This window comes from Peromyscus eremicus, chromosome 11, assembly GCF_949786415.1.
Source record: "Peromyscus eremicus chromosome 11, PerEre_H2_v1, whole genome shotgun sequence".
NCBI lineage: Eukaryota > Metazoa > Chordata > Mammalia > Rodentia > Cricetidae > Peromyscus > Peromyscus eremicus.
Window position 1 is genome coordinate 66,292,998 of NC_081427.1, and position 22,609 is coordinate 66,315,606.

The 22,609-nt window shown below is 34.9% G+C and overlaps 1 protein-coding gene across 1 annotated transcript in view; it reads left to right on the plus strand.

Annotated features, from left to right (window-relative positions):
* The window catches only part of Rasa1 (RAS p21 protein activator 1), an 83,736-nt gene that overhangs the window by 47,776 nt on the left and 13,351 nt on the right, over positions 1-22,609 (plus strand). Inside the window, exons 7-14 of the mRNA XM_059276493.1 lie at positions 22-74; positions 2,719-2,869; positions 7,671-7,749; positions 14,642-14,762; positions 16,136-16,292; positions 20,138-20,225; positions 20,900-20,977; positions 22,408-22,565. Of these exons, the coding sequence (XP_059132476.1) occupies positions 22-74; positions 2,719-2,869; positions 7,671-7,749; positions 14,642-14,762; positions 16,136-16,292; positions 20,138-20,225; positions 20,900-20,977; positions 22,408-22,565 (885 nt within the window). The remainder of the gene's footprint in view (positions 1-21; positions 75-2,718; positions 2,870-7,670; positions 7,750-14,641; positions 14,763-16,135; positions 16,293-20,137; positions 20,226-20,899; positions 20,978-22,407; positions 22,566-22,609) is intronic.

A 22,609-nucleotide genomic window follows, 5' to 3' on the forward strand; every position in this document is an offset into this window, starting at 1 on the left:
CATGTTTGTTCTCCTTTAAAGATGGTTCCATGGGAAGATTTCCAAACAAGAAGCTTATAATTTATTAATGACAGGTACCTTTGTATTCTTCAATGTCTCTATTTATAAAGTATAAAATTGAAACAACTTTTTCTCATGTACTGTGCTTTCCTTTACCATTTGATTAATACTTATGCATATTGTATTTTCTTTGCAGTGCTTGGAATCTGATATTTTTCTGGTTTTGTTTTAGGTTAAAACGTACATGTCTAATAAACTCCTGTAAAGTATATTTTTCTTTTTCCCTAGCCACTGTCCCTGTTTCCTTCCCCATGTGTTACAGCTTATGATCTTGCGATACATAAGTTTTGTGTAGCTCAGGGCTATCCTACATATAATATACTTTTTAATGTTAAGAAATATTTTAAGAAAACATACTTACAAATACAAATTTTTGTCATTCTTTTTATTGATCATGTAAGTTCTAGTCTACAAATACCATGTAACATGTAGTGTATCAGTAGAGGAATTCCATGTTATCATTCTTTTTCCATTTATTTATAATGTACTTTTTTTTTTTTTTTCCTCAAGACAGGGTTTCTCTGTGTAGCTCTGGCTGTCCTGGAACTCGCTCTGTAGATCAGGTTGGCCTCGAACTCACAAAGATCCACCTGCCTTTGCCTCCTGAGTGCTGGGATTAAAGGCATGCACCAGTATACATTCTTGTATTATTTGTGTGCATGGTGGAATTACATAATTGAGCCTTATTTAAAATGCATTCCTAATTTTTCTGATTGTTAGAGGAAGATGCAAATTAAGTTTACTTACATTAAGGGTTTATTATTTAAAGCAACAGTTTTCAACCTGTGGGTTGTGACCCCTTTAACAAACCTCTATCACCAAAAATATACATTACAATTGCTAACATTAGCACAATTACAGTTATGAAGTAGGAATAAACTAACTTTATAGTTGGGATGGGTCACCAAAACATGAGGAACTATATTAAAGGTTGCAGCATTAGGAAGGTTGAGGACCAGTGATTTAAAGTAACAACTATGTTACTTTGCTCTTTATTATTTACTGTTCATTGTGAGGTTAATTTAACTATCAGATATTTATTAGTAAACTATATTTGACAAAGATTGATGACAAGATCAATCTATTATATATATTTTAGATGTTGTGGTTCTTGAAAAATTGGTAATTCCTGTTTTTTATAGGGTACCCTGAAATAGGTAACTATAGTAAATAAATACTAATGGTAAAATATGTGGCCTTAGTTGTTTTAAAATATATCATTACATCTTAAATTAATGATTTATTCGCATATAGGATTTGAGGCAGTTTTTGAAGTGCTTAATGTTTTAACCTGTACTAAGTAGGTTCAGAAAGAGTTTAAAATATGCCAATGCTAGACATAGAGATCAAGTTTAAACCAGAGTGCTATGTCATCAGCTTTTCAGGTGTAACCAAAAATACTAATTTTAGTGAGTTGTTAGTGTAGGTTTATATTTAGATATTGAATCACCAAGTACTTGAAGTATCCATTACTTGTTAGATGTCAAAACATGAAAAGAGCCAGGCAGTGGTGGTGCACGTCTTTAGTCCCAGCACTCAGGAGGCAGAGGCAGGCAAATCTCTGTGAGTTCAAGGCCAGCCTGGTCTACAAAGCAAGTTCCAGGAAAGGCACAAAGCTATACAGAGAAACCCTGTCTCAAAAAAACCAAAAAAAAAAAGAAAGAAAAAGAAAAGAATCTAAACATTTCTCTCATTAGTTTGTATTTTTGTTCATTCTTACACTCTTTTAGGAAGAGTGGACACTTTACCGAAACTACACAAGCACATTCATATATAAATTTGCACATGATTCCTATCTTACATTGAAGAAGAAACAAAGTATCAGCATTGTTACCAAGAATTTACTTTTTCATATTAAATTGCACAGTTTGTACAGGTTTTTATTATTTACTTATATATTAAGCTGAACTTTGAAAACTCAATATAAGAAGATTTACTTTTTACTTCTTTGTATCGAACACCAATACAATTGATAGCAAGAGCCTAAGCTAGATGATTGGAGCTATTACTCATTTATACAAGAATTACATGTGATATTGTATTAGTTATGCTGTCTTACAAGAGTTTCTGTTAACCAGTATTTAACCACAAAGGAAACATTATGGTATTAGGAGTTATTGCTAATTGAAGATAGTCTTTTGTATGCACCTTTTCAGGATGATACCTAGTGAGTAAAATATCTGATGTGTTTATTGGCTATGATAATATACTCAGATACTTAAGTTATTTTGAACCTACCTTTGTAAGCACTTATACTGTTATATAACCGTTTGCTTTTTAATCATTAATTGGAAATCCAGAGAAAGTATAGACTATTGGGCAAAATGAGTTTAACTTTGAAGACTTTCTTTAGGAGATTACCATATGATGTAATAGTTCGAGTTACTGGCACTGTCAGGTGGTTTTTTCTGCCTTACTCCAGAAGTTACTGTTGCAGACTTTCAGTTCCATAGGTTTAGGAAATAAAACTAGTTAAGATAAACCAGGAACAATATGAGTGGTTGTAAATCATAAAATGAAAATAGGAAACGCTGTCTTAAAGTTTTATGATAAAAATTTACATGTGGTTATGACTTTGAATATACTTCCTAATTAGATTACTTAACATGTTTTCTTTTTATTTGATAGAGTATAAAGCTAACAACTTCATTTTTACAGTTGGCCAAGTCTGCAGCTTTCTTGTGAGGCCTTCAGATAATACTCCTGGTGATTATTCCTTGTATTTTCGGACCAATGAAAACATTCAGCGGTTTAAAATTTGCCCAACACCTAACAACCAGTTTATGATGGGAGGCCGATATTATAACAGGTAAATCATGAAACAGTTTAAATTATCTTTTAGTTGTGACAAAAATAGTTGGACTCAAAATATATTAAACTTCCTCAGTTTCTAATATAATAGCTGTAGTCTTATCTGAGAGTGCTTTAAACAGTATCAAACATGAATATTAATACTTGTCAACTCCCAAATATCTTGTTTAATAAAATATTTATGTATAAGCTATTTGTAGGTAATTCCCTGATTTATACAAATGTCATGTAATTGGCTTATTCAAGAAGTTGATACTTTTTGTGTGTCATGATTTGTTTGTACCTCTCAACTAATGAGAAACTTTGCCTTTCTCTTAAAACTCATAATGAATTTTAGAAATTAGTAGAGGAAACTGTGATACAGAGCGGCAGTATTCTTCTGGAAAAGAAAAGATAATAGAAAGTACTATTGTTTCCTCTTTGGGGGGCTTGCATAATCTTGTTTTTAAAATAAATTTACTTGCTTAGCTTGTTAATACTGCTCTAGTATTCCCCATCTCAATTAGAATTCCCTAAATTCCAGTCTGAGTTTTAAGTTCATAAAGCTTCAACAGCTGACTTATCTAGAAAAAACAAAAATCTAGTGATAAGATCTTTTGCTTATCAGAAGTTTAGTGGGCCGTTAAAAAATATTAAATGAAAGATATAATTTTAGATGTTTGCACACCTCATCTTATTAAGCTACTGAGTACCTTGGTTTTAGACATCTTCACCTAGAATCTAGTTTGCTAGAGTTTTAATTTGTCTTAAATTAGATTTTACCATTATCAAGGTTTTGAGAGACTTGGAACATACATTTGAAAGTATACATATGCAACTAAATTACTAAACATCAAGATTGAGATTTTTTTCCTCTTTTAAAGATTGTCTTAGGGTTTCATTGCTGTGCAGAGACACCATGACATTTAACTGGGGCATGCTTACAGTTCAGAAGTTTAGTCTGTTACCATGTCAGAAAGCTTGGTGGTATGTAGGCAGATGTGGTATTGGAGAGGTAGCTGAGAGTTCTATATTTTTGATCCACAGGCAGCAGAAGAGAGAGTGACGGCCTGGCTTGAGCTTCTGAAACCTCAAAGCCCACCCCCAGTGACACACTTTCTCCAGCAAGGCCACACTTCTTAATAGTGCCATGCTCTGAGTCTTTGGGAGCCATTTTCATTCAGGGATGATACTACAGGGATGATTTAATTTACATAGGATTAGTTATTTTGAAGGTTGTTTTAATCCAAACTTCTTTATCTCTGCAAACATGGAAAATCTTTTTATGAACTGTAGGCTCTTGGTAAGATTTATAAAGGTAGTCTTTATAATTAGAGACCACAATCGAACAAGAAGAAATAATTCAGGGACTTTTTACAATTTTTACAAAATTATTAGTGGGCTTACAAAATGGTATTCAATACGGGCTCTACCACTCCCCAAATTTGACTTCCTGACTTTTTTCCCTATGGATATATTAATCTTAAAATGCTCAGGTACCTTGTTTCTAGTTTTGTTTGTTTGCTTAATTCTTGGAATGAAATTGAAGGCTGACAAGATAGCTCAGAGTCAAAAACCAGATTCTATACAATTCTGACACCATGAGTTTGATTCCTGGAACCCACGGTGAGAGGAGAGAAACTCATTCTCAAAAGCTGCCCCCAACCTCTAGACACATGCCATGGTACACACATGCTTTCACGCACCTAGAATATAAAAATAAAAAGAAGGCCCAAATTAAACACAGAAAAAAGCGTTATTAGTAATATTATTGCCTAGGAAGTAATTGAAAAGAAAACACATTTTCTGTTACTTAGATATGAATATCTGATACAGTGTCCATGAAATCTAACAGAGGCATACTATGGTATTCTGTTTTCCCTTTAGATTTTTGCTGTTTCCTAAGTAACTATTGAGCTACAGCTTTGACACAACTTTAGAAAAGGAGAGGCATTTAGCACCAAACTGAATTCAGCATACACATATTGACTAATCTATTTAGTGACATTTGCTGCATAAGAATTAAAAGACAAAAAAAATACCATTTCTACATCATTAGCACCCTGAACTGTTACAAAAGATGGTGTTCAGGTTGTAATGAATTGAAAGAAAAAACAAACAGGCATGGGAATCACTAAAAAGAGTATAATTTAGGTAATGGTAAAAAGGTAGTGGGATTTTAGTAAGACACTGAAGATTAACACTTGTGTAGTTTAGGAAGAGATGTACACAGTTTTATGTAATAGGTACTAAATTAAAGTACGTGATGTGTCTTTAGAAATTCATTTTATAAATAAGTAACTGCAGTAACTGAAGAAAATAGCTTTCTCTTACGTAGCCACTATTGGTTGCCTGTTGACCCCCAGCGAGGGGTGGCCCTCTAGAGCCCTCCCTTCTCCATTTCAGGTGTTTGAGTCTTGGCAGTGGTGTGCAGTTAATAGTTCATGAATGCAGTGGTCATGCCATCTCTGGACGACAGTCTACACCACTGCACCCTTCAATCGGTTCTTACATGCTTTCTGCCCCCTCTTCCACAATGTTCCCTGAGTTTTTCAGGGGGAGATAAGATGTCAGATTATAGCTGAATGTTCAGCAGACAGTGTTGTGATTCTCAGCAGGATCTGTTTTGCACTGTAAAAAGAACCTTCTTTGACAGATCAGGCAACAGCACTAACCTGTGGGGATGAACATTTTATTTAGAAGCCTTTGCTGTCCTGGTACTGTATAGACCAGTCTTACTTTGCTTGAACTTAAAAAATCCACCCGCCTCTGCTTCCCAGAGCTAGTTTTAAGGTGTGTGCTGCTGTGTTTGGCTTGGAAATGTGGATGTGCATCATGTCCACTCCCCAGAGCAGCAGCTGTAGTATCTTCCCCACTAGAGCCTGTGATGCTGCAGCCATGGGCTCCGTCAGCTTTTCAGTACCAGGTGTGTTTCCCATGAAAAATGGTTGGTTACCCCTGTAATAATAGTTGCCTGATAGGTTGGCAGTGTGGCACAGGGGTCCATAACTGAAACTTGACAGTCCTCTGCATCCACTTGCATAGTAATTTCTAGAACTGTGACAGGGAAACATCAGGGAAGAAGCTTCCGGATTTGTTTCCATTTTATTTCTCAGTGTTGAAGGTGTGGCAGTTTCAGAACTAGAAGCTTCTCATGGTCAGTCAGCAGTAGAGGTGATAGCCTGTATTGTTGGGGCCTGCCTTTAAGGGAAGCAGCCCCTGTTGGCACTGTAGTTTTCATTTCATAACCTGTAGTTTCTGACGGCAGCTTTTTCCGCCCACACAGGGTGCTTCCATTTAAGGTTTTTAAAATTTAATTTTTTTTTTTTTTTTTTTTTTTTTTTTCTTTTTCGAGAAAGGGTTTCTCTGTGTAGCTTTGCGCCTTTTCCTGGAACTCACTTGGTAGCCCAGGCTGGCCTCGAACTCACAGAGATCCGCCTGGCTCTGCCTCCCAAGTGCTGGGATTGCGCCACCAACGCCCAGCGAGATTTTTAAAATTTAATTTTAAACTTTCTTACCAAGAATCATTTATATAATCTGAAAACATTTTAATTGTACAAATGATTGAGTTTCACTGTGAAATTTCCATACCTGCATTTATCATGACCTGATTACATCTACCTTCCCATACATCCATAGATAAGACACTTTTTACCTTAAAACAGTCAGCTGTGTGACCATGTCCAGCTGCTTCCTGTTCTTCCTGATTTTCATTTCTCTTTAAATAATTTTAGATTTACCCTATTTTCAAAATTTATTATTTTCCATATCTTCCTAAAAAAATCTTGTTTTCATTCCACCTTTCTACTGTGTGTTAATATTTAGCTGTATTTATAGTTATTTTTATTGATCTTCATATTTTACTTTTGAATATTATATTTAATTTAAATTTTGTAGTATAGGAAAGATACTTGAAACTGTGTGTGTGTGTACACACACACACACACACACACACACACACACACCAAAAAAATATGGCAGTTACTCTGTCACTCTGAAGAACTCTGGGAAGAATAAATCAAGAGGCAGGTTAACAAAGTCTTTTTGGAGACATATTTCTTGTGTATCTTAAAAATACTCCTCCATTTAGTATATAAAATGAAAGTTTAAAATTCTAGAAATTAAATATCTAGACATTCTATTAATTATAGAATATACTTTTATGTTTTACAAAAAATATTTGATGGCATCCTAAACTGTGTTATATCATGTCATTTTTACTTTCAGTTTCATTAGTAACATTTCCCAAATATATAGAAACATTGTTGGTACTTTTTAATCCAAGTCTTTAATCCTTCCCTGCCACAATGACAACTGTACAGGCAAAGTTCTACTTGTTTCTCTTTTTCTTCTTTTGACTTGTATCTTCACCTAACTACTCATGTGTTAGGACATAATGATAGTATAAGCAAAAGCAAACGTATGTGTGATTTGATGACAGAAGTTCTTAGTTTATCATTCGCTAAATAAATGCCATTTCTGTTAGTTCCTCATATGTCGGAAGGATTGTTTTTTCAGAAAACCAAAAACCATAACTTGTAATCATTTTCTCACTGAATGTCGTCACTTTCTAAGTATGGAGTGTAGTATCATTGACTTGGCTGTGTGTTTGATATGGAACCACAATCTTTAGCTTATATATTTCAACCTGCAAACCTGTATTGGGAATATCTTATTTTTTATAAAATAATGTGACTATTATGATAGTGTATTCTATTATTCAGATTATATGCTTTCAAAGACTACTTATGAATAGATAATCCTTGGTAACATGGTTTACTTGTATTCTAAGAAATTTATACAGTTATTTATTTTAACAGTATTGGGGACATCATAGATCACTATCGGAAAGAACAGATTGTTGAAGGCTATTATCTTAAGGAACCTGTACCAATGCAGGTCAGTGTTGTTTTTTTCTTGCTTGAAATAATTAGCATCTTGTTTTAAACATGATTTTTGTGATGGTTATATAAATATTGATTCTGCTCAAACTAGATAAAATTTAAAGCTGTGGATAATTTAGGTTTCTTTAGGAAATGAATTCTAAGAAAATTTCTTACTTTTCAATTATGTTCACTTTAGATAATTTAGATAATTAGTAGATACCAAGTAAGTCCTGGTAGCTTATTCCTCTGTCTTTGGTTTTATATTTATTACATTTGTTCTTAGACGGTTTTACACATGTGTGCATGCCTACTGACTACTCTTATTTCTCACCTCTTGTCTGCCCTACCTCGTCCCCAAAAATACCTCTCATTCAGTCTGTTAATTTTGTTTTGTGACCCACAGAGTTTAACCAGGGCTGTCTGTATAACCATGTGTGTGGAGCTGTCCCTTGGAGTCATGCGGTGCTCAGGAGTGGTATCACAAGTACAGACAGTGATTCTCACTTCTCCCAAATCTATCAATAGATCAGAGGTATAGAGTAGTACCTAGTGAGTCCCTCCGCATTCTGTGATTGATTGTTGATAGGACCAGTCTAATATGGACCCACCATCGATAACTACAGTTGTGGTGAATTGATAATAATTGCAGTGGTTGTACTGAGTCTAGAGGATGGCATTTGTTGCCTTCATCCCTGCGGCCAGGGCTCTCACATCTTTTCTGCTTCTGCATAGTGATGACTCCTGAGTGTTAGAGTGGGTGGTATAGTTCTGTGTGTGTCCCCCTCCCCCTTCCCCACAGACCTGGGTGGTTTGCCAGGCTTATAGTACTTGGTACCTTCTTGAGGGATGATAGCAATGGTGAAGACAGAATAACACTAGGGAAAGGAGTGAATTCTTTTTAGGAAAAATGGAGATGGCATAGTTTTCACAGCCAGTTTTATATAGGTTAAAAAAAATGGATGGAAGAGCCAGGTGTTGGTGGCACACACCTTTAATCCCAGCACTCGGGGGACAGAGCCAGGTGGATCTCTGTGAGTTTGAGGTCAGCCTGGTGTACAGAGCGAGATCCAGGACAGGCACCAAAACTACACAGAGAAACCCTGTCTCGGAAAAAACAAACAAACAAATAAACAAAATTGATGGAAGAATATTAAGGCCAAGAGAAGTTTAAATTTTTTATTACTTCATTTGCCTATAGTTTTTGTTGTTTGAATCTTGGATGGTCTTATTATAAAATACCCAGAGCCAGATATTGAGGTGAAAGATGAAAGATCAGAGAAGCAGAGCAAGCCACAGCCACCATCTATTACCTCACCAGCTCCACAAATCCTCTGACTAAAATCCTGAGTCCTCACACGAAAGGATCTCAGCTGAACTGCTTTAGTTCCTGTTTCCTCACGCCTTATATACCTTTCTTTGCCCAGCCATGTCACTTCCTGGGATTAAAGGCATGTGTGCTTCTCAATGCTGGTACTAAAGGTGTGTGCCACCACTGCCTGGCTCTGTTTCCAATGTGGCCCTGAACTCACAGAGATCCAGATCCTTCCTATATCTCTGTCAGTATTCTGTCTATCTAGATCTAACTAGTTTAAATCAGCTTTGAGTTTCTATTCTTTCTTGACAATCTTCTATTAATTGATCAACATAGACACTCACTTTTGTTAGCAGATCTGAGAGACCTTGGCTGCTAACTGCTCTAGGTACTGCTATATAAGACAGTCACTTCTAAAACACAACCTTGTGTGGTGTCTGTTTTTCTAGAAACTCCTGCATGTTATATCCTTAGTTCTTCATTGGCTAGTTGAGTTAGAAATGATTCTAGTTTGTCTCATAAATTCACAAGTTTTGTGTAGAAATTAAGTAATAAAATATTCCATCCTCAATTGGTACTTCTAATTTAATTTTTTTTATAGTTAGAAATGTAAATCTGTAACATCATTTAGTATATGATTCGTTTCATGTATTTAGTGTGCTTAACTCTTATAATAACCAAACAAACCTAAAGTTGCTATGCTTTGCATAAATTTCTGCAAAGAGTTGAATGCCTCGAAAATGGTTACTGTGAAACAAATGTATTTCTATAAAAGCAGTTAAATGTTAGTGATAGTCTTGGAATGAATTTAGGTTTCAGCAGAAGTTTGAAGAGTCAAAACATACACCTGTCCTTTTATTGGCAGTCTACTAGAAGATACAAAGGCTAATAATATCCCTTTTCTAATGAACAACCTGACCAGCTGGCAGAATCAGTTCAGTCCTCCCCTCAGTGGTACCTTGTATACCCAGACATTAGCTAAAATAGAAACAGGCAAGTCCTAGAACTGCTTCCTGGAGAAGACACTAGAAGGAAGGAGCTGAAGAGATGGCTCAGTGCGCAAGATGCTTGTCCTTGAGCCTGACTTTCTTAATTTAGTCCCAGGCAGACTCCAAATTGTCCTCGGACCTCTACATGTGCACTGTGCCATGGGAACAACCTCTTGGTCCTAAACAGAAAATAAATAAAAACATTAAAAAATATAAAATTATAAGCCAGAACCTGGAAACAACCTAGATGCCCGTCAACTGAAGAATGGATTAAGAAAATGTGATACATATACATGATGGAGTACTACTCAGCAGAGAAAAACAATGACAGCATGAAATTTGCAGGCAAATGGGTGGGACTAGAAAATATCATCCTGAGGGAGGTAACTCAGACTCAGAAATACAAACATGGTATGTACTCACTCATAAGTGGATACTAGATATAAAGCAAAGAACAATCAGACTGCAACTCACAGAACCAGGGGGGCTATACAGGAGGGGGGACCCTAGGATGACTGTGGCTTATAATAAGTTTTGGTTTTACTCAATTACTAGGCAAGCCTCAATGAAATATTTCACTATTAGGATAAGAATTTATACTGTATCAAGATGATAATAGAAAAATAAAAAAATATAAAATTAAAAAAAAAACTTCTGAGTACGTTTTAGGTATTTTTCTATGCATACTAATGATTTATTCCAACAGTTTGGTCAAGTTGACAGTATAATCATGCCTGTTTTATAAATAACAGAACTTAAACTAGAAAGGCTAAGTATATTTCTCAAGGCACTGAGTCATCCTTGGTTCTCTTTTCCCCGTTCACTATGTCAGGTCTGTTGGGAACATCCTTCTTACTCTCACTTCAAAATATATTCAGAATATGAACACCACGAAAAATAGTGATTTATTTCATTGTGAGTGCCTTTTCCCCCTTAAAACATATAACAGTTGGAGTTATCCATTTAAAATGTGAGTTGGAGCTGGGCGGCGGTGGCACACGCCTTTAATCCCAGCACTTCTGAAGCAGAGCCAGGCGGATCTCTGTGAGTTCAAGGCCAGCCTGGTCTACAGAGCGAGATCCAGGACAGGCACCAAAACTACATGGAGAAACCGTCTCGAAAAACCCCCCAAAAATAAAAAATTTAAAAAAAAATGTGACTTGGGTCCTTTCTTATGTTTAGTACTTCAAGATGTTCACTATTTCAGAATAAAAGATAAAATCTCTTTATGGCAGACAAGAAAATTCTATACTGATGTTTCCGTATTTCTGGCCTACCTTATTCTACTGTCCTCATCTGTTCCTGAATTCATATTTTGGTCCTGTTTGAGATTTATAATACAGTAGGCTCTTTACTTCCTTTAGATCTTTGAGCTGGTTTTTCTCTCAGAAATCTACTTAACTTTAGTTACTCAAAATTTTACTAAAAAATTAGCTTCACAATGAGATTTATTTAGAGACCAACACCACAGCTACTTTATTCTGCAAAGCACTCTACTTATTTTAACATACAGTGATTATGTATTGACTTTCTCTAATTAGAACCTACATTACTGACCTATGATTAATTTAGTGTTTTGAATTGGATTGTTGAATGGTGTTTTCTTAGCCATTGAGTAACAGAGTCAGAATTGAAGTCTGGCTATGGTAGCCTGTAGGTTCTATTTTATCAACTACTCTCAGGGAGGACTATGTAAGATGAGATCTCTTTGTTCAGAACTGTGTAGAAAGTGGGCCAAGATAAGGAAACGGGCCTTGCTATCTATCATTCAGTGATTTATTACAACCTGCAAGTGAAGCTGCTTTCTTACTCATGCCTTAGAAGATACCGGAGTCCTTTATGATTTGTAGGTCATTATACCTTAATTTAACTTTTACAAAAGCTGGAGAGATGGTTCAGTTAGCAAAGTGCTTGCTATGGCAAACATGAGAACCGTTCGATTCCCCAGAGTCCACTTTAGCCAAAGCTGGATGCAGTGGTGCACACCTGTAATCCCAGCACTGAGACAGTGCAGAAGGATCTTGGGAGCTCTCTGGCCAACCAGTCTTGCTTAATTGTCAAGCTCTAAATTCAGGGAGAGACAGTGTGAGAGACTGGGAAGGGTCAGTACCTTGTCCTCAAGCCTCCTTACCCACACACACCTACATACATAAAAACATACAATACTTATAGATTCCCTTGGAGTCATGTGTTTAAAGCTAAACTTGGATGTGGTATGTCTTAAATGATAAGTGTACCCCATTCTACAGCTAACACACAGACTGTCACCATTGAAATAAAAGTTGATGACTACAAATTTGTATTAACTAGGAAATTAATCATTACTAATTATCTGAGTCTTTTAGTGTTTAGGTTATTTATGTATGTAAGTAATTTAGTATATAATATATACAAGAAATGAAAAAAAACCAAATAAGTTTTAAAGAAAATGTTAGGAGTGCTTAAATGTAGCAAGTTTTATTTCCCTCATGTATAGTCACAGCTTTCTTAAGTGAGCAAGTCTTTGGAGTACAGCTACTTGCTCTTCAGCTTTTCTGTGTGCAGATGAACAAGCTGTCTTGTATATTCTGATAAGTTCTGCTTATAATTACTCTGGTTTTTATAAATAACAATGCTGATCGCAAACTATAAATATTACTAATGGGGTTTAGCTTTTCAAAACTGATACTTTTGAAAGCACTGAAGACCATTTTGTTGAAAAGTAGTATTTATTGTTCTCTAATTGTAAAATGTTTTTATACTTAGAAATACCAACTTAGAATATTCCAGTGAGTTTTTTTAATTCTATATTATATGTTTTACTTTAATGACCCTGTTATATAACTTGTTTTCAGCATTAATTCACAACCCTCATGAGTAAATTTGATATAAAAAATTTAAGGAACATTAACAATTTGTATATATCATAGTAAGAGATTTGGTTATCAAAATCAGTTTCTTCACAATAGAGTCCAGAGTATAGCTATTTTTCAAAATTCATTCATTGTTCTGGTAAATGTCAATATTTTCCTTTCATTTCCCCCTTACCATTCATAGCAGAAAATTAAAAAGTCTGAAGTTTTAATTAGCTGTTTTTAATGAATAATAACAAAAGGCAAGAAAATGTCCTCCTATCCCTTTTAAAGATGCTATAATACCTGGCAATGCATTAAAAGTCAAGGGTGGTACAACACAGAGACTTATTTCACTATTGCATCCTTGTATCTTTACTAGGGATTGATTGGCAAAGCTTTTCTATAAAGGGCCAGGTAGTAACTTGTTAGGTTTTATGTCCAGTGTATTTCAAATACCTAACTCTATCCTGGTAATTGAAATTTCAGCTACAGACAGTATATAAAGTAATAAACATGTCTGTGGTCCAGTAAAAGTTTCTGTATAAAAAACAGAGCACTGGGCTTGGAGCTGGGTCACTTGATATAACTGAGTAGTAGAGCACTTCCCTAGCATGCAGAATTCCCTAGGTTCAAACCACAATACCACAAAACAACAACCAAGTAAGAGAGATAATGGGCTGAATTTAGCATGCATGCCATAGTTTGTCAGCTCTATCGAGGTAACTGATGCTTCTGTTTCTTACCATCTTAGTACCTGGGCATAATTGCTGAGTAAGGAAATGAAACAGCAGAATGTCCCAAATAGAATAGAAAGGCAATCGTGAAAAATCACTTAATGTTCTATATTTACAAGAAGTTGTATAGACTTTACAGAGCCTCCAAAAAATAGCTAAGTACCACAAAATAGTAGTCTTTCAAAAATAAAAGAACTGCTAATAAAGAAATGGGAAGACTAAAATTTAGTTTAACATACCTTGATACAGTTGAAAATTAATTTGTCTGGGAAGATCATGATTTTTTTATATTCTTTGTGACATAATTCTTTAGGCAATTTAGTGATTAATGTCAGCTGTCTTATATGCATTACTAAAGCCTGTTATGTAAAATCGAGCAGTAAAAATCTAGGGCTTATAGGAAAAATGGAGTTCAAAGTATAACATTTCATCATTGACACAATAGAATAGGAACTGAAAAATGTGGTCTTGTTTTAAATATCCTTAATGAAAAAGAAATATGTAAAGGTTATAATAAATACAGTACTTTAGTGTGAAAAAAAGATGTGAGGCCATCAAAGGTATTGAAGCCAGAGAAAGTTGTGAAGTAGTGGAAAGAAAATTACCTTAATTCAGATAGCTTATAAATACCAGGTGTGGATATAACTATGTACTGTATCATGTGTGGTGAGCTGAGGGTTAAGGTGGGGATGTGTCCTCATTCAACTAGTTAGTTTTCTAGTCTCACTTGGTGTTTCTCAGAGATAAAGAACATTCACCAACATGAGTTTGCTCTAATTCACTTTGCCTCCTGATTTGCCAGTTAATTCTGGAATAACTTTCAAAACAGTTTCATTTGATTTAAAATACAACAAGCTGACTGAGGTTTTGAAATAGCAGTTGTCCATGAGACATATTCTTGAGAAATGACAAACCTTTCTGAGAATTTCTTTGTGAGATTTATATTTAGATTTTAGTTATTAGAAATATTTTACCTGCTTTTTCATTAGTGATTTATTTTCATAAATAATTTTGATAATGTTTCTTTACAATTCAGGATCAAGAACAAGTACTCAATGATACTGTGGATGGCAAGGAAATCTATAATACAATTCGTCGTAAAACAAAGGATGCCTTTTATAAAAACATAGTTAAGAAAGGTTACCTTCTGAAGAAGGGTAAGTCAACTTTTAGGACTAATAATTTAGGATTTTAGTGCTCACCATATGATGAGTCATAAATGTATTTTTTTTTTAATAAAAAAAAGTTTTTCTTCTTTTTACATACCAATCCCAGTTTCCCCTCCCTCCCTTTCTCCCACCTTCCCGATCCTACCTCTTATCCACTCCTCAGAGACAGTAAGGCCTCCCTTGGGGAGTCAACAAAGTCTGGCATACTAAATTGAGGCAGGAACAAGCCCCTCCCCCGTGTCAAGGCTGAGCAATGTATCCCATCCTAGGGAATGTGTTCCAAAAAGCCATTTCATACACCCTGGATAAGGCCTGGTTCCACTGTCAGGGCCTCCCCAAATAGATCTAGTCACATAACTGTCACCCACATTCACAGGGCCTAGTTCAGTCCCATGCATGTTCCCCAGCTGACAGGCCAGAGTCCATGAGCTCCCACCAACGTGGATCAGCTTTCTCTGGTTTCCCCCATTATGATCTTGACCTTACTTGCTCCTGTGAAACCTCCTGCCTCTCTTCCACTGAAGTCTAGGAGCTCAGCCCAGTGCTTGGTTGTGGGTCACTGAATCTGCTTCCATCAGTTACAGGATGTAGGTTTTATAATGACAGGGTACTCACTAATCTGATTATAGTGGAAGGCTAGTTCAGGCACCCTCTCCACCATTGCTAGGAGTCTTAGCTGCTGTCATCCTTGTGGATTCCTGGGTATTTCCCTAGCACCACATTTCTCCCCAACACCATAATGGTTCCCTCTACCAAGATACCTCTTTCATTGTAGAGTCATAAATATCCATAAAACTTACTGTAAGATATAGTCAGTTGTCTTGTCATTGATTATTAATAACAGATACTTGTTTAGAGCTTAAACATAGCATGTTTCAAACTTTAGAGATCAGTTTAAGTCCACATTTCTAAACAGGGTTTTAGAATAAGCTTGTATTCCAGGTGTGTCATTAAATCCTATCTTACTTTCAGGCTCCCTCTATGGTTTCTTAGAGAAATTCCTTGTGGCACTTAGCCTTCAGGGTACTAACATTTTTATTTTATAGATATACCTCAGTTTGACATTAAGATATTGAGGGGTAGGTGCTGGTTGAAAACAATTACTCTAAAACGGGAATTTTGAGGATTTTATCATAATACAATTTCTGAAGACACAGTTAAAGTATTCTGATGAACTCCACCATTCATTAATTCATTAAACAAGCAATAATAACAAAAAGCAGTTTTATATACAGGTTATAGGTATTTTGTAATTATATATGGATCTATTCTTAGAATGAAAATTGAAATATACTTAATTTTTTTTGTATTCTGAAAATACTATGTCTTAGCTCCTAAAGACATTTTTTTTTTTTAAACAGGCAAAGGAAAACGCTGGAAAAATTTATATTTTATCTTAGAGGGCAGTGATGCCCAACTTATTTATTTTGAAAGTGAAAAACGAGCTACAAAACCAAAAGGGTTAATAGATCTCAGTGTATGTTCCGTCTACGTTGTCCATGATAGTCTCTTTGGCAGGTAAGACACTGGTTTTCTTAAAAAGTGTTTTAATAATAAAAATAGTGGATATTTTCAGACCATTTGATGTATAAATCTATTTTAAGAGCATAAAATTATCTAAAATTGATTGATTTTAAGGTTTTTTCCTCAACTTTTGCCTAAGTTCTGTGTAAAATTTGACTCTGTTAGGCAGACATCTTTGGAATAGCATTTCAGTAGTAGGACTAGCTACTGAACTAATTCATAAATTCACTTGACCATGTTATTCTTTGTCTGTAGACTTGAATACATATTAAACAGTTTTACTTTTAAAAATATGAAGGCTGTAAGAAAATCCAGGGTACTTCAGCCACATGTGTTTTGTTTTTATATGAAGAAAACAGATCAGACTGTGACTGTTAGATATCAAAGAATATTAGCTGGCCAAAAGAAGACTTACGTTAAAAATATAAGTCCGGTAGGAAATACCCTCTTTGTGGGAATAACTTGAATAAATAGTGAACTTCTTCAGAAATAATGTAGAACAAAGAATATGTGTTCTGACAGTTGGAAAACAATAAATATACATGTACCGTCACTGTATTGTCATTTCTTGCTTCTAATGCAGAAATTGACTGTTAAGAGTATGACATTCTAAAGGTATCTTAGTTATGAATACTTAATGATACCAGGTCTGAAACCTGATATGAAAAGTTATGTCTATGAAAAAAAAAGGTAAAATCTCTCCTTTGAGAATTCAGATCTCTGTTCCTGAAATAGGCCAGTTAGTATAAACTTTTTATTGTATGTACCTTTATTGGGAAGTGCCCAGGAGATCAGCAAAATGTATTTCCTTTCATGAAAGTAAAGATACCCCATCACATAACAGGACAAATGAAATTAAGTTGATACCAATTGTATGTTATTATAAAGTACGAATATCAGAGCACAAAAGGGCAAATTTGTGAATGAGTACTGTTATATTTTAGCATGCTTTGCACATTCATGCTTTGTGTGAGAACATAGAACCTAATATATAGACTGTGGCATTCAGGTAAAGTGTAGTGTGAAAGAAAGTAGTAGCTTTCTTTGAAAGGTGACTTAACTAAATATGCATGCTCTGTCTTCTGATGAAGAAATGTTGGGATAACACTGCTTGTGTACATGTTTGCCTGCATGGTTGTGCAATTTTCCTAGTTAGTTTGTTCAGTTTCTGTCTGTTTCTTCATATTGAACTTCAGATTTTTAATAATGCTGTATGTTATATCGGAAACATTTTACGAGCTTAAGTTGAAAGTTGTTTCAGTGATAATTATTCTAATGACCATTGTTGACAGAGTTATTTACCCTTTTATTTTTCCACAGACTGATTCATTTACTCTGGCTTTTTTTTTTAATGTAATTTAAAAGGAAAGCTATTACATTAGATACTAAATTTTTGTTTGGCAGTTTTCTGTAAACATTAAATTTTTTTTAACCTGCTGAGTCCAATTAATGCTGCCCATATGAACTTGAGCATGGACTCATCCACTTGAGCATAGACCACCTTTTAGTGACCACACTCCTAACCCTCCCCTAATACCATCAACTGCCAGTAGCTCCTCAGCTAGAAGTGGGGCTTTTGGAGCCTTCACTACTCCATGCTGGAATCTTTAACTGGTTTGATCTTGTGCACGTTTTAAGTAGATAATTACTGTTGCTATGGGCTATATGCAACTGCTATGGCATGTCAAGAGGCCAGCATTTTACAACACTACTCCCCATTCTCTTATTATATTCTTTCTACCTAATCTTTATGATATTCCCTAAGAATTGGTAGAGAGAATTGATAACATGTCTCATCTAAGGCCGAGCAAGCGTTCAGTTGCTTCTTCCCAGCACTCTTAACAGTAATGTGTCTGCATTAACCACTACCCACTGCATTGAGAAGCTTCTCTAACCGAGTTAACCATATTGATTGCCTTCCATCCTTTTCATTGTAACTTCATTTGTGTGTGTGTGTGTGTGTGTGTGTGTGTGTGTGTGTGTCTGTCTGTCTGTCTGTCTATCTATCTATCTATCTATCTATCTATCTGGGCTAATGAACCTAAACTTTTTCTGGATGCTTTGAAGTTTTTTCCTGTAGAAAACCCGAAATGTGTCTACTGTTAAATATTTTTTAAAAATTCTAATGATTATAGTTTCTTAAATGAGACCTGCTGTCTTTTATCAGCTTTAGAAAATCTCTGTTAGCATGCTTTTACAGTGCTTCTGTTCCATTCCCTATCTTCTAGGATCTGCAATAAACATGTTGTACCATGTCCCATGCATCTAAATAGATCAGTTTCTGTGTTTTACATCTTCTCTTGCCATCCCTTCTTCAAGCTAAATATTTACTTTGATGGCTCACTATCTATTGATCTTCAGTTAAGTCTACTTACTAATTTTATTCCTCCCATTTTTCAGTTTAGAAATAGCTCTCTTTCTCCATCTGTACTTACTTGAAAACTGTATTTGGCTGTGTTTGTTCTCTGTTGTTTTCCTCTTGGTTTTTTCATTCATTTGGTTTTGGCTCTATTATATCTGCTAATGTTTGAATGAATGATGTGTGTGAAAAGCTATGAGTAATATTACTGCTTCCAGAAGATATTGTTCTTAAAGTCTTTGGGGGGATCAAGTGAAGATTGAGTTCAAGGTTGGGAAGGCAACCTCAATTTGCTTTGTCCTCCTTATGTGAAGACACAGTCAGCTTCAGGTGTCTAACATGACAGCCTGATCTTTGAAGGACTTGGGGTCCATTTTCCCCTCCTGTCACTGAATCTCCCGGATTGGGGCTACTGTCTCAACAGTGCTGCTCTTGCTTTAGTACATCAGCCTCACAGTCTATGGCCTTAGGGTTGAAAAGGAAGCAGTATGGGGAAAGTCAGACTCTCAAAATGAGCTTTACTTCTCAGGTTTCCCAGTATCGGTTGTTCTGTGTATCTTCAAATTGCCATTTGTTATTCCTATACTTTTTTCTGTCTGGAGGATTAATCTCAGACTATATTCAGATCAGAAATTCTTAGTTCACATTTTCCCTATTTTATGATCTTCCCAAAGCATGAAAAATGTTTTAAAATTTTAAACAAGTGTATATGATAAAATCTTTGGCTAAAATAATATAGAAGTAATATTTCTAAAATAATATAGAAGTAATATTTACTGACTTCTGAAAACTTACAGGTCCTTACTTATTAAGCATTTTATTAAGATTTTTCCAGTTTAACTGTAGAGTCAGCACATTTCCAAAACAGATACAAATTATTAAGTATTATAGAATTGTCTTACTTTTGTATTATAAAATTGTCTTACAAATGATTTGTAGTAGTTCATAGTGAGGAAGACATGAACAAATGTTGTATACTACCTGCTATGCCATTAAACTTTAGAATAAGTGGTGTAGAAGAGATGGTGTTTTTGATTTAATAGAAGAACAAAAATGATCAAGTTTGTAAAAAAAAAAAATGGAAAATTACAATAAAGAACATTCAAACCACCTTCAGTCTGCTTAGAAACAAGCATTAACATTTTTCCAGTAAAACCATTCCTTTTTACTTTCCAGTGCATGTCCACAGTTTCTGCATATAAGTTATGTGTAGTCCTAGAAATTCTACTTCAATTTTTATTGCTTTTCTCTTTGATCTATTTTAATATTAATTTATATCTCTATTTTAAACCATGAAAGACTAATAAAATTTCAATTTTGTAATATTTATGCACATGACATCAATCTGGCTGAACGAAATACCTTCTTCTCTAAATTACAAATTATGACAATCTTAAATTATACTTTGTATTTTTAAAGTTGGTATAAATACTTTAATATTTTTTAAGTTTCTTAATACCTTTTTTGTTTGTGTTCCAAGGCCAAACTGTTTTCAGATAGTAGTTCAGCACTTTAGTGAAGAACATTACATCTTTTACTTTGCAGGAGAAACTCCAGAACAAGCAGAGGTAAGATCACTCTTTCCTAAACTATTGCAATCTTTGTGCTAGCCTAACTTTATTAACTAGGGTAGAAAACTACTGTGGTACAGCGTTATGAAAGTATGTCTGAACTCTTAGTATTTTATTTAACAAGTAAGAAACTGTCCAAGTTTTTGTTTCTTTTTAACAAACATAGTGAAGGGTTATTAGGGATAAAAAGTGACGTTTAAAATTGACCATTAAATGCTCTACGAATTCAGTTGAGGCTAATCATTTAAAATCATTATATTTCCATAAGTTAGAGATGGTCATCATATAATCCAAAGTCAAGCCAGCTAGTTGTAATATTTCTGGAGGGTTTAACTATATTTTGTACAAATATGACTTTTCTGAGGAGACTCTGTGAGAAACAAACGGGATAAAAAGTGAATGAAAGTGCCTTTGTTGGCAATACCAGATGACCGTGTGTGTCACTGTGGACCCTAGAGAGGTCCCTGGACTTAAGTATGACAGTGAGAGAACTACTATTTTTTGGTTTCTTGTTCCATTTTGCTGGGACAGAAAATTACAGTATAGTATATTGAGACTAGAAATGGAAGTCTAGGGATGGAAATGATAATTAAATATAAAGAAAGTAAATTGATAAATTGGATAAACTCATGTATGTTTCTTTGCAATACTGTTGTTTTGTTTTTTTATAGGATTGGATGAAAGGTCTGCAAGCATTTTGCAGTTTACGAAAAAGTAGCCCAGGGACGTCTAGTAAACGCCTTCGTCAGGTGAAACTTCATTGTGTCTGACTTGTAACAGTCCTATTTTCATATCACTTTGCTCTTTTTTTCCCTATACATGTACATGCTATTTTTGCCAACATTTCTTAAGAGTAGAAAAGTTTAGTCTTTCAGGAATTTTACAGCCTTGCTGTCACTTGACTTGGTAGCAGATTACTTTGTGAAAGAAGAGTTCTTTATATATGTATTCTGCTTCCTAGTCTATTGTGCCAACTTTTAAATAAATAGATTATTTTTCGCTTAACAAAACAATTCAAAGCAAGTAAAAGAAACCCCTATCTTGTGCTGCACCTCTTTCTCGGGTGGAAGAAGGAAAGGTACTTCTGATCAGTTAATCACATGCACAGCAGTAGCCTTGAAAACTTGTTTTTCATGATATAGCTGTTTGTGAGACTAACTAGCCAATCTTAACTAAAACCTAAATCTTGTGTATACTTTTATTTTTAGGAAGTTAAGCTAAGTTTCTTTTTCTAGATATGTACTATGTTATTACCTTTTCTTAATTGTTTTTATTGTTAGAGATAAGGGTTTTGTCCGTAGCCTAGGCTGGGTTCTGACTTGCAGTAATCCTCCTGCACTGGTGTCCTGAATACTAGTATTACAAGAGTGAGCCACCATAACTGGCTTATCCCTTATTTCTTGGCCTCACGTCTTTCTTTCGTTGTTTCATTAAAGTGGTCCCTAGATAATTGGAAGTAGCCATCTCTAATTTGATTGGAATTTTGAAGAAAGTTAAGATAGTATGTATTTATAGAGAAAAGTGACCTGTATTAATGGGTATTTCCAGTAAGCTTGTTGAATTTAACAGACTTTTATTGGAAGTGTAAAAACAGTTATTATAAAGTAACTGAACCCTAGCCTTTGTCCCAAGGACATTTGTGTGTGTGTGTTTACATATATATATAAATATTTAATATATAGAAGTTGTCACATACCTTTGTACACATATAATAATAGCCAATATCTCAAGCTCTTTTGATGTGTCAGTTAATCTGCTGTGGGTTGAAGGCTTGTTTCTAGTCTTTAACACAGCATGTAGTCTTCTACATTTTATAGATAAATCAGAGCCTGCTTGTTGAGGATAGCACAACTGATGGTAGAGAGAAAGAGTGTCTAATAGTCAGAGGTAGATGGATGGGTATGGCCCCCATACTGATAATAAATTAGCTTCTTGGAATGCATGTCTTTTCTGTAGCATCAGATCGTAAAATTTGTGTCTTATAAACATCTTACCATGGACTCTTAAGTAGTAAAATCTTCATGACAAGCATACTACGATATTTGGAGTTTTTAAATGAATAGTGATAGTTGATTAGCAAAGCTTATAATTTTCAGAATACTAAGAAAAACAAGTCACTATTTTTGGCTTTATATACAGGTCTTGAAATGCTGGGTATGAATTTCTGTGTTCTTTTTAGGTCAGCAGCCTTGTTTTACATATTGAAGAAGCCCACAAACTCCCAGTAAAACACTTTACTAATCCATATTGTAACATCTACCTGAATAGCGTCCAAGTAGCGAAAACTCATGCAAGGGAGGGACAAAACCCAGTATGGTCAGAGGAGTTTGTCTTTGAGTAAGTCGTATTTTATCATATTCAATCTGTTTTTAGAGTCATTT